Below are 12,282 nucleotides of genomic sequence, written 5' to 3'. Positions count from 1 at the left end.
CTGTCCATCACCTGTGCAGCCCGGCCTGTGATTACTACTGCTCCAAACCCACCTCTGCCAAAATCCTCCTCCCTCTCCCAACTTCCTTTGCTAAGAACTCCCCAGCCTCCAGTGTGCAGAAGGCTGATTCCTGCCTTCTCTCACACACTCAATGCAGTGACCATATCGCTCCGGTCCTCACACAATACCACTGCCCCCTTCAGTTCAGGATCCAGTTCAAAATGATCTTCCTAATTTTTCAAATGCTCCATGGACTAGCTCCAGCTCACGTCACAGATCTTATTTCTCTCTATGCCCTTCCTACTCCCCTTGCTTTTCTCGCACTAAGCCGTCTCTGTCCCACCGCACAAGCTATCCAGTATAAGGGAGAGAGCCTATGGCCTCCTAATTTCAAAAGCAACCTTCTTGTGACTCTACTGCTGACTGCCCCTCCATCTCATTTCAAATCTAAAGAGAAAACATCATATTTCACTTCTCAGTTAAGTTAGAGTTCAGCCCCAGACTCCATACCTAGTAAATTAACAGAATGCATGGCTGGGCAAAAACACATGGTGAGGATTTTAAACTAATGGTACCAGTAAGTGAGGGTGAACAATAACATCAATAGCTATTCCAGGGTTTTCACTGTAGTTTGGTTGTTGATAGCTTTTCCTATATACTTTACCCCCATTGTTACAGACTGTACCTCCAGCATCACCACACAGATCTGTTTGACACACTGGATAATTGCATCGGGGGTCCCCGAAATTGTCACTGCCCGTTCTGTGGAGTTGGGCAGCATGTCCCCCGCCACTTGAACCTGAGCACCTGTTGACTGGAGAAAGCAGGAAGGGAGAGAGAGAGAGAGAGAGGAAGAATAGCAAAGTTGAATGCGCAGCAGCTGTAAGAATGAAAACACCTTCCCTTCCTTTTTGTAGTCAGCTGTAACTTCAATGTGCTCGATTTTTGGTGTGTTAGACCCTGGTTAAGAATTGCTTTGCAAACATTACATGACAATCACGCTCCCTCCTCTTGCCACGCCATGCACACAGTGAATATGTCAGTCTTCAAGGCCTGTAGAAGTCAAATGCAATGTCATGCCAGTGCTGGCAGGAGCCCATGTCAGTTACATGCTGGGATCCTTAGGAAATCAAAAGTCCTGGTTTAGCATTTCCGAGTCAGCTTCTGGTGGCAGGCGTTTTGCTGGAGGCGACGCTATTTGTGAAGCTGGCTGCATGTGGATACCCGCTGCAGAGTCAGTTTCCATTCTCACTTGAGTTAAATGTAGCTTTTAAACAGTGCACTTAAAAGGGAGGTTTAAGAAAAAGGTCTGCCTTACCTCCCTGATTTCCTTAATCTTGGAGCCTCCTTTGCCAATCAGTGATCCACACTGGCTAGCAGGCACGACCAACCTCAGTGTTACTGGTGGTTTACTGGTAGCAGTGCTGTTACTCATTGAGTTGATTATGTCCTTGGGAAGGGGAAAAATGAAAACAGGCTCTATTATTCTGCCATACACACCCTATCCCAACCGGTGAAAATATACACAGAAGGGGACAGCTTAATCTTGCCTTAGACTGCACATAGGACCATAGCGTGCGGTCAGAAACCAAAAGCACTGTCGATCAACTATTTCCATAGCTCATAATTATCTCTCTTAGGTGTCTGTCTGGTTCCAGTCACTGCTCTACACCCGTAGCTGTCCACAGACCGTACCTCCCAGTACTTGGGAAGGAATCCAAATGGACTATACTGGAGAATTACCTACAGCCACTAGAGGGAACAAGTATATTTTGGTAATTGTAGATATTTTATTAGGTGGACAGAAGCTATCCCGACTCAAGGCTGTACAGCCACCCCAACAGCTAAGGTGCTAACAGAAGAGATGTTCTCTAGGTGAGGTTTTCCGAAGGCTGTGGATCGTGATAATGGATTTATGGGAAAGGTGATGAGGGAGGTTTGTGAGTTACTAGAACTTGATCCAAAATTCCATACACAATACCACCTGCAACGCTGGGGGTTGGTGGTATGAGCCAACTGGACTGACAAAACCATGTTGAAGAAGGTGTTTTAATGCCCATAAAGGAAGTTTGGTGAAGGGTACAGGGATTGCTCCTTTTGAGGCTGTCATAACCATAGGGGTAAGCCTAAATTCCTCCTTACCTGTCGGGGGTTAAGAAGCTCAAGTAACCTGGTTGGCACCTGACCAAAGGAACCAATGGGGACAAAAGATACTTTCAAATCAGGTGGGGAGAGGTTTTGTTTTGGGTTCTTTGTTTGTGTGGCCGTTCGCTCTTGGGACTAAGAGGGACCGGACATCAATCCATGTTCTCCAGATCTTTCTGAACAAGTCTCTCTTGTTTCAAACTTGTAAGTAACATCCAAGCAAGGCGTATTAGTTTATCTTTGTTTTCTCAACTTGTGAATTTTCCCTTTGCTAGAGGGAGGTTTATTCCTGTTTTGTTGTAACTTTGAAACTAGGGCTAGAGGGGGTTCCTCTGTGCTCTTTGAATTTTCTGTAAGGTTAACTACCAGCCTAAGCACAGAGGGGATTCTTTTACCTTTTTCTCTTTAAATAAAATCCTTCTTTTTAAGAACCTGAATGATTTTTTTCATTGTTCTAAGACCCAGGGGGTTGGGTCTGTCATCCCTTTGTAACCAATTGGTGAGGATATGTGCTCAAGCCTTCCCCTGGAAAGGGGGTATAGGCTTGGGGGAATATTTTGGGGGAATAGGACTCCAAGTGGTCCTTTCCCTGATTGGTTTAAGAGTAGCAGCTGTGATAGTCTGTATCCGCAAAAAGAAAAAGGATGACTTGTGGCACCTTAGAGACTAACAAATTTATTTGAGCATAAGTTTTTGTGAGCTACAGCTCTCTTCATCGGATGCGTGTAGTGGAAAATACAGTGGGGAGATTTATATACACAGAGAACATGAAACAATGGGTGTTACCATACACACTGTAATGACAGTGATCAGGTAAGGTGAGCTATTACCAGGAGGAGAGCGGGGAGAGGGGGACTTTTTGTAGTGATAATCAAGGTGGGCCATTTCCAGCAGTTGACAAGAACGTGTGAGGAACAGTAGGGTGGGTGTGGGGAATAAACATGGGGAAATAGTTTTACTTTGTGTAATGACCCATCCACTCCCAGTCTTTATTCTAGCCTAAGTTAATTGTGTCCAGTTTGCAAATTAATTCCAATTCAGCAGTCTCTCGTTGGAGTCTGTTTTTGAAGTTTTTTTGTTGAAATCAGACATCAAAATTATAACATTCAAAAACCAGTCGGAGAACACTTCAATCTCTTTGCACACTCGATTACAAACCTAAAAGTGGCAATTCTTCAACAAAAAAAACTTCAAAAACAGACTCCAACAAGAGACTGTTGAATTGGAATTAATTTGCAAACTGGACACAATTAACTTAGGCTTGAATAAAGACTGGGAGTGGATGGGTCATTACATAAAATAAAACTATTTCCCCATGTTTATTCCCCCCCCCCACCACCCTACACTTCCTCACACATTCTTGTCAACTGCTGGAAATGGCCCACCTTGATTATCACTACAAAAGTTTTCTTCCCCCTCACCCCACCCCCACTCTCCTGCTGGTAATAGCTCACCTTTACCTGATCACTCTCATTATAGTGTGTATGGTAACACCCATTGTTTCATGTTCTCTGTGTATATAAAACCTCCCCACTGTATTTTCCACTGCATGCATCCAATGAAGTGAGCTGTAGTTCACGAAAGCTTATGCTCAAATACATTTGTTAGTCTCTAGGGTGCCACAAGTCCTTCTTTTCTTTTTCCCTGATTGTTTGTTAAATCACTTGGTGGTGGCAGCGATCCCAAGGCAAGAAAGGAATCTGTGCCTTGGGGAAGTTTTAACCTAAGCTGGTAAGAATAAGCTTAGGGGGTCTTTCATGCAGGTCCCCACATCTGTACCCCAGAGTTCAGAGTGGGGAAGGAACCCTGACAGAGGCTATCACTGGAAGGGAGATGAGACTCTGGGAACGCTTATTCATTATCCCAGTCGCAGATGTAATGCAGTAGGGCATTGTAACAGATCAGTGGGCCAAGGCATTGGTATGGCATATACAAGATAGACACAAGATGGTGGCAGGAAACCTAGGGGAAGCCCAAGGAAAAATGAAAAGATATTCTGATGACCAAGCTTCTGGTGAGGAGAATGAAGTGCGAGATCAGGTACTTGTGCAGCATGTCTTAGATAAAAGGCCACTTCCAAAAGCCATTTGGGAGGGTCACTGCTATGTAATGGACAAGACTAGTCCATCAGTACACCTGGTTCAGGTATCAATGGTGTATCGGCGGTTGCATGCTATGCAGCTGAAACTGTACAGGCAGCAGGACAGAAGGGAATCCACTGATGTAAGTAGAGGGAAGTGAGAATAATTGTTTTCTTTTTCAGGTGTTGACCATCGTGGGAGGCATAACATGCACTGCCTTGGGGTCTGTGAAATTCGTGATCCAGCAGAGGAACAAGGCCATGACAACGCACGAGGGGGAGAATGCCACTTTAGCCGTATGGCTCCCGGGTAATCATGCAGGAAAGCCTGCCCTATCCTGGTGCAGACTGGACCACAGTCAAGGTGGCGGATCCTGCAGCACAAGCGACTCTCGGGAGCAGGTACTTGGACGGGGGACTTAGACGGGGCAGTGCGTTACATGGGATGGTAATGGATAACCTAACCATTCATAGGGCACAGGTAAGACACGTGGGATCTAATACAGTGACTTCAGCAGATTGCTGGACTACCACCTATCATGCCAGCAAAGTGACCGAGACGTTGACCCTCTCTCAGCATGCGATGAAGGACTGGCAGAGTACCACCACCACTCCTGAACACGCTGGAGTAACAATGCCTCCTACTCCAGAATTGAAGCAAGGTGATGAAACATGCCCGAAATAGAAGTGAGACCTGACAACAGACTAGTGATAAATCGTGAACACCAGATTGTGTATAATAATGTACAGTACCAAATGATACCTGCAGTGTTGAACTGAACCATTTTTACATTAGCACAGAAGCTCTGTCATGCAAAATACGTGCATTTCTATAGGCAAATGCCAGCGAAAGTGGTACCAAATTTCAGACAGTCAATGGATGGGGTGGAAGAGGAGGAAATTTGGTGGCTTGAGAAGGGAAAGAGAAAGAGGAAGAAATATAAAAGAAAGAGATTTAGGACCAGTATTAGGAGTTGGGGTGTTGGGAACTTCCCTATGGAATCATATAGATATCACAGTATTGTGGGAGGAAAACCAGTAAATGAGACTTCAATTACAAAACCTGTCAACAACAGCATGGGGGTATGGGGAGCATTTAAAGGCTGTCCAGGATGCTAGGATAACAGGACAGCTGAGAACTTAGGGAAGTGGAAGCAGCAATCAATGAAATGGGAAAAATTATGAATCATCCACATGTATCAAAGGCATGATATAGTATGGCATAAGGTAAGGCAGCTTCCTAATACTGGAGCTACAGGTAGGACTAAAGGAAACTCGAGGTGCGGAAGTGCCTGGGTTCAGAACAAATAAGATGCTAGACAGAAATAAGGGGAGTAGATTGGTGCAAGGTTAGGTGCTACTCAAGGGTCTGTTATGCTGAGGAAAGGTGCAAACTTGATGAAACATGGATCCTTTCTATGGTACTAGAAGTGCAGTGGCCACAGGACTAAGTGAGGCATTAAGAGTGTATAGTGTCCAGTCCATAGGTACGTTGGAAACTTCCGTGACAGATCACATCTCAAAGGAACATGTCACTCATCCTCAGACACTAGAGAGAATGGGTGTGGGAGTCTGGAAAGCCCCAGATACCTCACATTGTTCCAAGAGGCCTCGTACTTGGTTGTGTTTTTGTGATGTACTGCAGAGTGCATTGCTGGCATGGGGTTTCATTTTGGATGAAGAAACCTGGAATTGCACAGTATGGCTGAGGCAAGGGGGACAAGGTCAGCCAAGGTTGCAAGGGCTGGGGAAGGCAAATATTGTATAAGCTCTTGGGCCAGACACTTCCAGTATGGGACACAAACATGCTGTTATGACTGGCCAGTCTTCTGCCAAGAAATGTTACCTGACTAGGGGACAAGGTAATTTTTTCAGTTCCCCAGCATGAGATCCACAGTGTTTCAGCTGATGCTCATCTGATTGGTGCTGCCCTAGACTGCGTGATAAAGCTAAGCTGAGTCATACCACCACTGCATTGAAATGTGCAGGCCTCAATGACCATATGCCCAGAACGTTTGTTGACCTTAAGACAAGAGAGTTGAAATATTCAAAGTGACATAAATACTCTGGGAAATGCCCCATGGTGGGAGTTAGTATATAATATTGGGGAACATCCATGGATACGTATGATATCAGTGGACTTCGCAATTGTGCAAGCCTTACTCGTAGGGGTGTTAATTGCATTGATCTGGAAGGGTAGGAGGCAGTTGGGAAAGAGAAGAGATGTATATAAAATACAGGCTTAGATGAAGCCTTAGAAAGGATTCTATGGCTTCACAGTGGGGAGTTTTGGGAGCGAAGGCGTATGTAGGCCTGACAGAAGCCTGCTGGGGATTTTAAGAGTCTGTGCTTAGAACATTTAACGGTATAAGCGTAAGTAGAACCATGCATGTGTGAGAAATTACAGAGCACTCGTGTTTGTGAGAACAAGAACAGATAAAATCACTAAAAAGCTAGAAAGGATCGGTTTGAACTAACATGACACCTGTACTGATGGGGGAGAAGAGTTGACATGGAAATGAGAGACTAATACATATGTATAAGACAAGATAACAAAAAGGTATAAATAATTTGTGTAACAAAGGGAAGTTGAAGCTGTATTGTCAGTGCTGCGGTGATTGTGATGAGATCGTCCTAATGAGCTTCCTACTTGTAAGTTATTGATCACTGTTTGCTGAGTGTTTTCCCTTAATAAATATTTGTTAGATCTATCTGTTGAGTAAGTGAACCTCAATGGAACAATCTGTATCAAGTCTACAGATACCTCCTTCCTATTCCCATCAGCATGAGAAGGGCTGTCTTGAGAGGATGCAACCAGGAAGCACGAGGGCACCGATTAAGGGGCTGAATTTGCCTCTATTCCCACAAGACTACATGGAACCCTTACACTTGGCAGAAAGACAATGGGCAAAGACTGAATTAAACGTGAGGCAAAACCTGAAGGAGATCACCTGCTGGCAAAATTAGAGACAGCGACCATGTAATATACAGGGATGGTATCTGCCCCAGCACATACCACCTGTGAACTATATCTCCTCACAGTTTTACCTAGGAGTAAAGCTTTTGCTTTTCTCGCCCTCCCTGGAAGAGACTGCTTCTTGTGCCATCAATGCTCACAACTCCGTATAATGGCAAATCCACTTTCTGTGTAATGCACAAAGCCCTCTACTGCAGAGGGATTTCGGTGGCTGTATTTTTCATCTGTTGTGTAGTGAAGGGGTGTGGTCTAGTGGAGAGTGCCCTGTCCTGGGATTCCTAGCCCTGGCTCTGCCACTGGTTGACTTTGGGCAAGTTACTGTACTGCCCCATGCCTCAGTTTCCCCATCTGTAGAGTGGGGCTAATGATACTGACCTCCTTTGTAATGTGCTGTGAGATCTACCGATGAAAAGTGCTGGGTATTCTGAAAAGTACTGTACTTTTGAGGTGCGGAAACGGACTTTCCCCACTCAGGAACAGGTGCAGCGCCCATGCTGGCCTATTCCATACCACCCCATCCAGGCAGCTCAACCTTAGCCAGCAGGCACGAGCTCTAAAAATAAGTACTTCTGGTTCTAATCCAGCCCATTTTGGTTCTTGGCCTCTCTGCTGAGACTACCGGAAACGATGCCAGGTAGTGACCTTCCTGTTGCGAGAGGGCTACCCCCTTCTCCACTAAGAAACGGACGGATCTCACTCTCAGGGCTGGAATGAATCTGTTGCCAGGATGACAGGCTCCAAATCAAGAATGGAAACAGGGCCACTCTGTATCTCCCAGCACGAGGTGGCTCTGTGCGGACTTGTTCACTCCAGCTTCTGACCAGTGCGTCACCTCTTCATCCCTCAGTGATTTTCCTCCCTCCCACCCTCTCCACCACCCCTGTTCCCCACACACGTGTGCACACATGCACACTCACATACACACTCACACACGCATGCTCCCCCCAGCTCTCCCCTTCCCCCTCTGCCTCACCTTTCCGTCTCCCCTGCTTCCCAAGCTCCCGGGCCCTCTTACCAGGTCCGTCTGGTAGCATTCCCTGATACAGCACTGCCACCGACATCACACCCATTGGCTCCTCACCGCAGCAGCCAGAGGGTGCACAGCAAGAGAGGGCTGCAGCCGCCTCAGAAAGCATTCCCACCCCGCCTCACTACCTGATGCTCAGGCCTAGAAACTTTGTCCTGTTACCCCCATCCCCAGCCTGAGGTGACAGCTGTGTCCTGACATTACATCGCAACCTTCTAACACTGCGCTTTATGACAATGCCAGGTAATGCTACATCATAATAGTGAGCTGTAGGCACGGCAGCATGATAAACATGTGCGCTGACCCACAATTATTTCCACCAGACTTTAATGGTCTTGGCAGCATTAGGGATGGTCCCCCATGGAACTGGGGGACCATTCCTAATGACCTGACCAAAAAGCAGGTCACCAGTTCTCCGTCTGCAAAGGAGTGTGTGTGTTTCCTTACCTCCTCGAATTTGTAAGCAATCATGGCAAAAGCCTTGAAGATGGCATCAGTGGGGCCTGTGATGGTCACAATTCTTTCCGGACAGTTTCCCTCTGAGATGTTGATTCTTGCTCCACTCTAGAAAGAAAAGAAAAAAATCTTCTCATCCCATTAAAAAGCCCATCAACCTGGCAGCCACACACTGAACCAGAGCTGGCTACTGACCTAGAGAAACAGGCTAGAGGTTCACCAGTGACCTCAGCTCCTGCAATCTGACCAGTGTGTAGGCAGAGCCCTGCACCCCTGTGGACTGCTGGTGGCTCCCCTCTAATGTAAAGGTACGCTGGCAGGGGTCAGGCTCATTTAAAAAACAAACAAACCTTTTATTCGGCTATGACAGCCAAGCAGTGCACAAAAGCTCAAAGTGCTCGGACCATGAACTTGTAAGGCAAATTACTGGTTCAGGTGAATCTCCACTGAAGTTAATGGGAGCTTTCCTGAGTACGGCATAAATAAAAACTGACAAAGGGTCTCTGGCCATAGCCTACTTTTATTATTCTGCAGCTTGCTTAAATTTCTTGAATAATGGGTCAATGGTCTTTAAAACTGAGTAAGTGACTAATTGCACATTTTCTCACAGCTAAAATCAAATGTCTGCAAAGCTCTAGGCAACTATTCACTGAAGCTTCCACGAACTGGGCCATGGGAGAAAGGCCTTTCCATTAGTCTCCATGTCGCTTTCATTAGAAATCATTTCAAATGTCTGGGTAGCTCACCTCCTCCCGCATCTTTTTCACCGTCTCTCCTTTCTGAAATAAGATGCAGAAACACAACCATTAGAATATCATCAATAGCTTCATCCAAACATCTGTCCCGATACTGAAACTTCAGAAAGTTTTTAATACACTTTCATAAAATACAAATACATACAATACAGTTTAGAAAGCTGGGAGAAGAGTTCACCCCCTGCTCCCGCTCTTCAGTCCCGCCCTGCTAGAGCTTTGAAGTGTATTTGTACTCTGAAAATGGGCTATTAACAATTTCCTTTTCATACTCTACAGATTTTATCCCTGCATGTACTAGAATCAAGTCTGCTCACTTCACTGACAAAACAGCATTCAGATCATTCTGATAGAGATTCACAATGAGTTTCTTCCTTTCCAAATGTCCTTCTCCATGGAAGAAGCTCAAAGACATTCATATCCATCAAAAAGTTGACTAAACAATCTAAGTTTGATAAGAAAATAATGGAAAAAATAAGGGCCATGTGTAGAGGGACAGGCGTCCTCCCTCTTACCAGTCATTGTAATGACCCCGTCTTCTACCGACCTACCAACCTGTAAAAACACTCCAGCAATGGTCCTCCATAACGCTGTAGTAATGTCACTGCAAGCATTGTTCTTTGGGGGCAGTGCCATGGAGTATCATGGCACTTTTCATGAAGGTCCACTGGGGCCAATGATAGTCTATGTTCTTTACTGTAAGTGCCATCCCATTTTGAATTTTAACACATAAGCACCTGTCCACTTTTCAGGAAGGTTGTAATTGTAATTGGCGCAGTTGTGTAAACAGGTCACCTATAACTCAGTACTCTGCTGTAGAGGAATTGGAGGAATTTCTTTGTTGTTATGACAAAAGAAAAGGAGTACTTGTGGCACCTTAGAGACTAACCAATTTATTTGAGCATGAGCTTTCGTGAGCTACAGCTACCAAGGTTGTGAAGACCAATCTATTTACTGACATCTTGCTACTCTTGTGATGAGATTCATCTTTTTCCTTAATGTATCAGTGGGAACAAAATTATCACCTTCCCAGAATGAACATACATATTAGTAGCCAGAGTGATATAGCAACAGTAAGACTCGAAAACTGACAGTATTTTAGATGCATTTGGAAAGGAGAACATCATTTGATTTCTTCTTCAGATACCTGAATAATCTCTCCTGCAATCAGAGCAATAGAGCCACATGATGCCAATTGTCAGAGGTGTATAATGTAATAATTAACAGCTGTAAAAATACAGGTTATAACTACTATGCAACTAACATGTACAATGATGGAATATGAAGAAATATTTACCTTCCCAATGATGCTTCCAACTTCCTAAAAAAGACCCAAACACAAAGACAGAAATTACAGAATTTACGAAACTCCAATAAAATCTCCTAGTGACGTACAGGAGCTGGTGCACGCACTGAGCTCAATGAATTATGAACCACCAGAGCGATTTTCAAACAGCCCCAAAAAACACAGAGCAGAAAGGGAATTACTTCTTTATTTCAGAGGGGGTGGTCACATGTGTTTCCCAAAGGTACGTGCTGCTCTGCCCTGAGGAGGGTATAAACGCTGTTTTCTTTCTGAGGTGCCTCATAGACCGTGTTGGTTCTCAACTATGGCCCCCGTTCTAGAGATCACCCCTGTTCAGGGCTGCACGTAAGAACATGCTTTCCTGAATGGGGCCTGGATGTCTGGAAAGTGAAGCCGAGTGGTTGCATGATCTCCTGGACAAGCTGGCTGCGAGGCAGCCTAGAACACAGCTCTCGCACTCTCGTGCATCATGTGCAAAAACCAATATCTATGAATTAAAGGGGGGTTAATTTTTTTTAAAGAAAAGATGTCTCCTACACAGGACTCTCAGAATGGAGCCATCGGTTGTGTTTCAGTTCCACGGTACACGGCCCTGCTCCAGCACATGGGCATGCCTGTCTTCTGGCACGGTCAGCCAGCCAAGCAGAGCGGCTGGCTGCACATTCCCAGCTAGGCTGTATTACGCCACGCGACTTCCCGGCGAGTTCAGAAGCGGTTTGTGTGGCGGCTGATTAGCACAGCCATCCCCACAGTGAGCAAGAGAGAGGAATGACTGTCACTCAGAGCACTACTGACACATGGGGGAGGAGGCTCACACCTTCCCAAACGCCATCAGTCGGAGAATTGGACCTTCCTCTAGAGCAGGGGTCGGCAGCCTTTCCGAAGCAGCGTGCCGAGTCTTCACTGATTCACTTTAGTTTAAGGTTTCGCATGCCAGTCATAGATTTTAACGTTTTTAGAAGGTCTCTCTCTATAAGTCTATATATTATAGAACTAAACTATTGTCATTTGTAAAGTAAACAAGGTTTTCAAAATGTTTAAGAAGTTTCATTTAAAATTAAATTAAAATGCTGATCTTATGTCGCCGGCCCGCTTGGCCCGCTGCCAGCCTGGGGTTCTGTTCACCTAGGCCGGCAGCAGGCTGAGCAAGGCCAGCGGCCAGGACCCCAGACTAGCAGTGGGCTGAGCGGGGCCAGCGGCTGGGGCACCAGCTGGCAAGGGGCTGGCAGCCAGAACCCCAGACCAGCAGCAGGCTTAGCGGGGCCTGCAGCCAGGACCCCACACCGGCAGCGGGCTGAGTGGGGCCGGCAGGGTGTGGAGGGTGCAGGGCTCAAGGCAGAGGGCTGGGGTGTGGGGGGGGGGGGTGCAGGGCTCAGGGCAGAGGGCTACAGTGTGTGGGGGGTGCGAGATCAGGGCAGAGGGCTGGGGGGATCAGGGCAGAGGGCTCGGGTGTGTGTGTGGGGGGGTGTAGGGATCAGGGCAGGGGGCTGGGGTCTTGGGGGGGTGCAGGGCTCAGGGCAGAGGGCGGCGATGTGTGTG

The 12,282-nt window shown here is 46.2% G+C and overlaps 1 protein-coding gene across 1 annotated transcript in view; it reads right to left on the bottom strand.

Annotated features, from left to right (window-relative positions):
- Nucleotides 1–11,779, bottom strand: part of PCBP3 (poly(rC) binding protein 3) — a 59,092-nt gene extending 47,313 nt beyond the window's left edge. Inside the window, exons 1-6 of the mRNA XM_043525811.1 lie at nucleotides 11,561–11,779; nucleotides 10,735–10,758; nucleotides 9,432–9,464; nucleotides 8,677–8,793; nucleotides 1,319–1,450; nucleotides 686–814 (exon numbers count right to left, since the gene is read on the bottom strand). Of these exons, the coding sequence (XP_043381746.1) occupies nucleotides 686–814; nucleotides 1,319–1,450; nucleotides 8,677–8,793; nucleotides 9,432–9,464; nucleotides 10,735–10,758; nucleotides 11,561–11,575 (450 nt within the window). The 5' untranslated portion in view covers nucleotides 11,576–11,779. The remainder of the gene's footprint in view (nucleotides 1–685; nucleotides 815–1,318; nucleotides 1,451–8,676; nucleotides 8,794–9,431; nucleotides 9,465–10,734; nucleotides 10,759–11,560) is intronic.
- Between the last annotated feature and the right edge of the window lie 503 nt (nucleotides 11,780–12,282).

The sequence above is a fragment of the Chelonia mydas genome, chromosome 11, assembly GCF_015237465.2.
Source record: "Chelonia mydas isolate rCheMyd1 chromosome 11, rCheMyd1.pri.v2, whole genome shotgun sequence".
Classification (NCBI taxonomy): domain Eukaryota; kingdom Metazoa; phylum Chordata; order Testudines; family Cheloniidae; genus Chelonia; species Chelonia mydas.
Note: the sequence above shows the minus strand (reverse complement) of the source record. Positions and strands in the feature narration are given on the sequence as shown.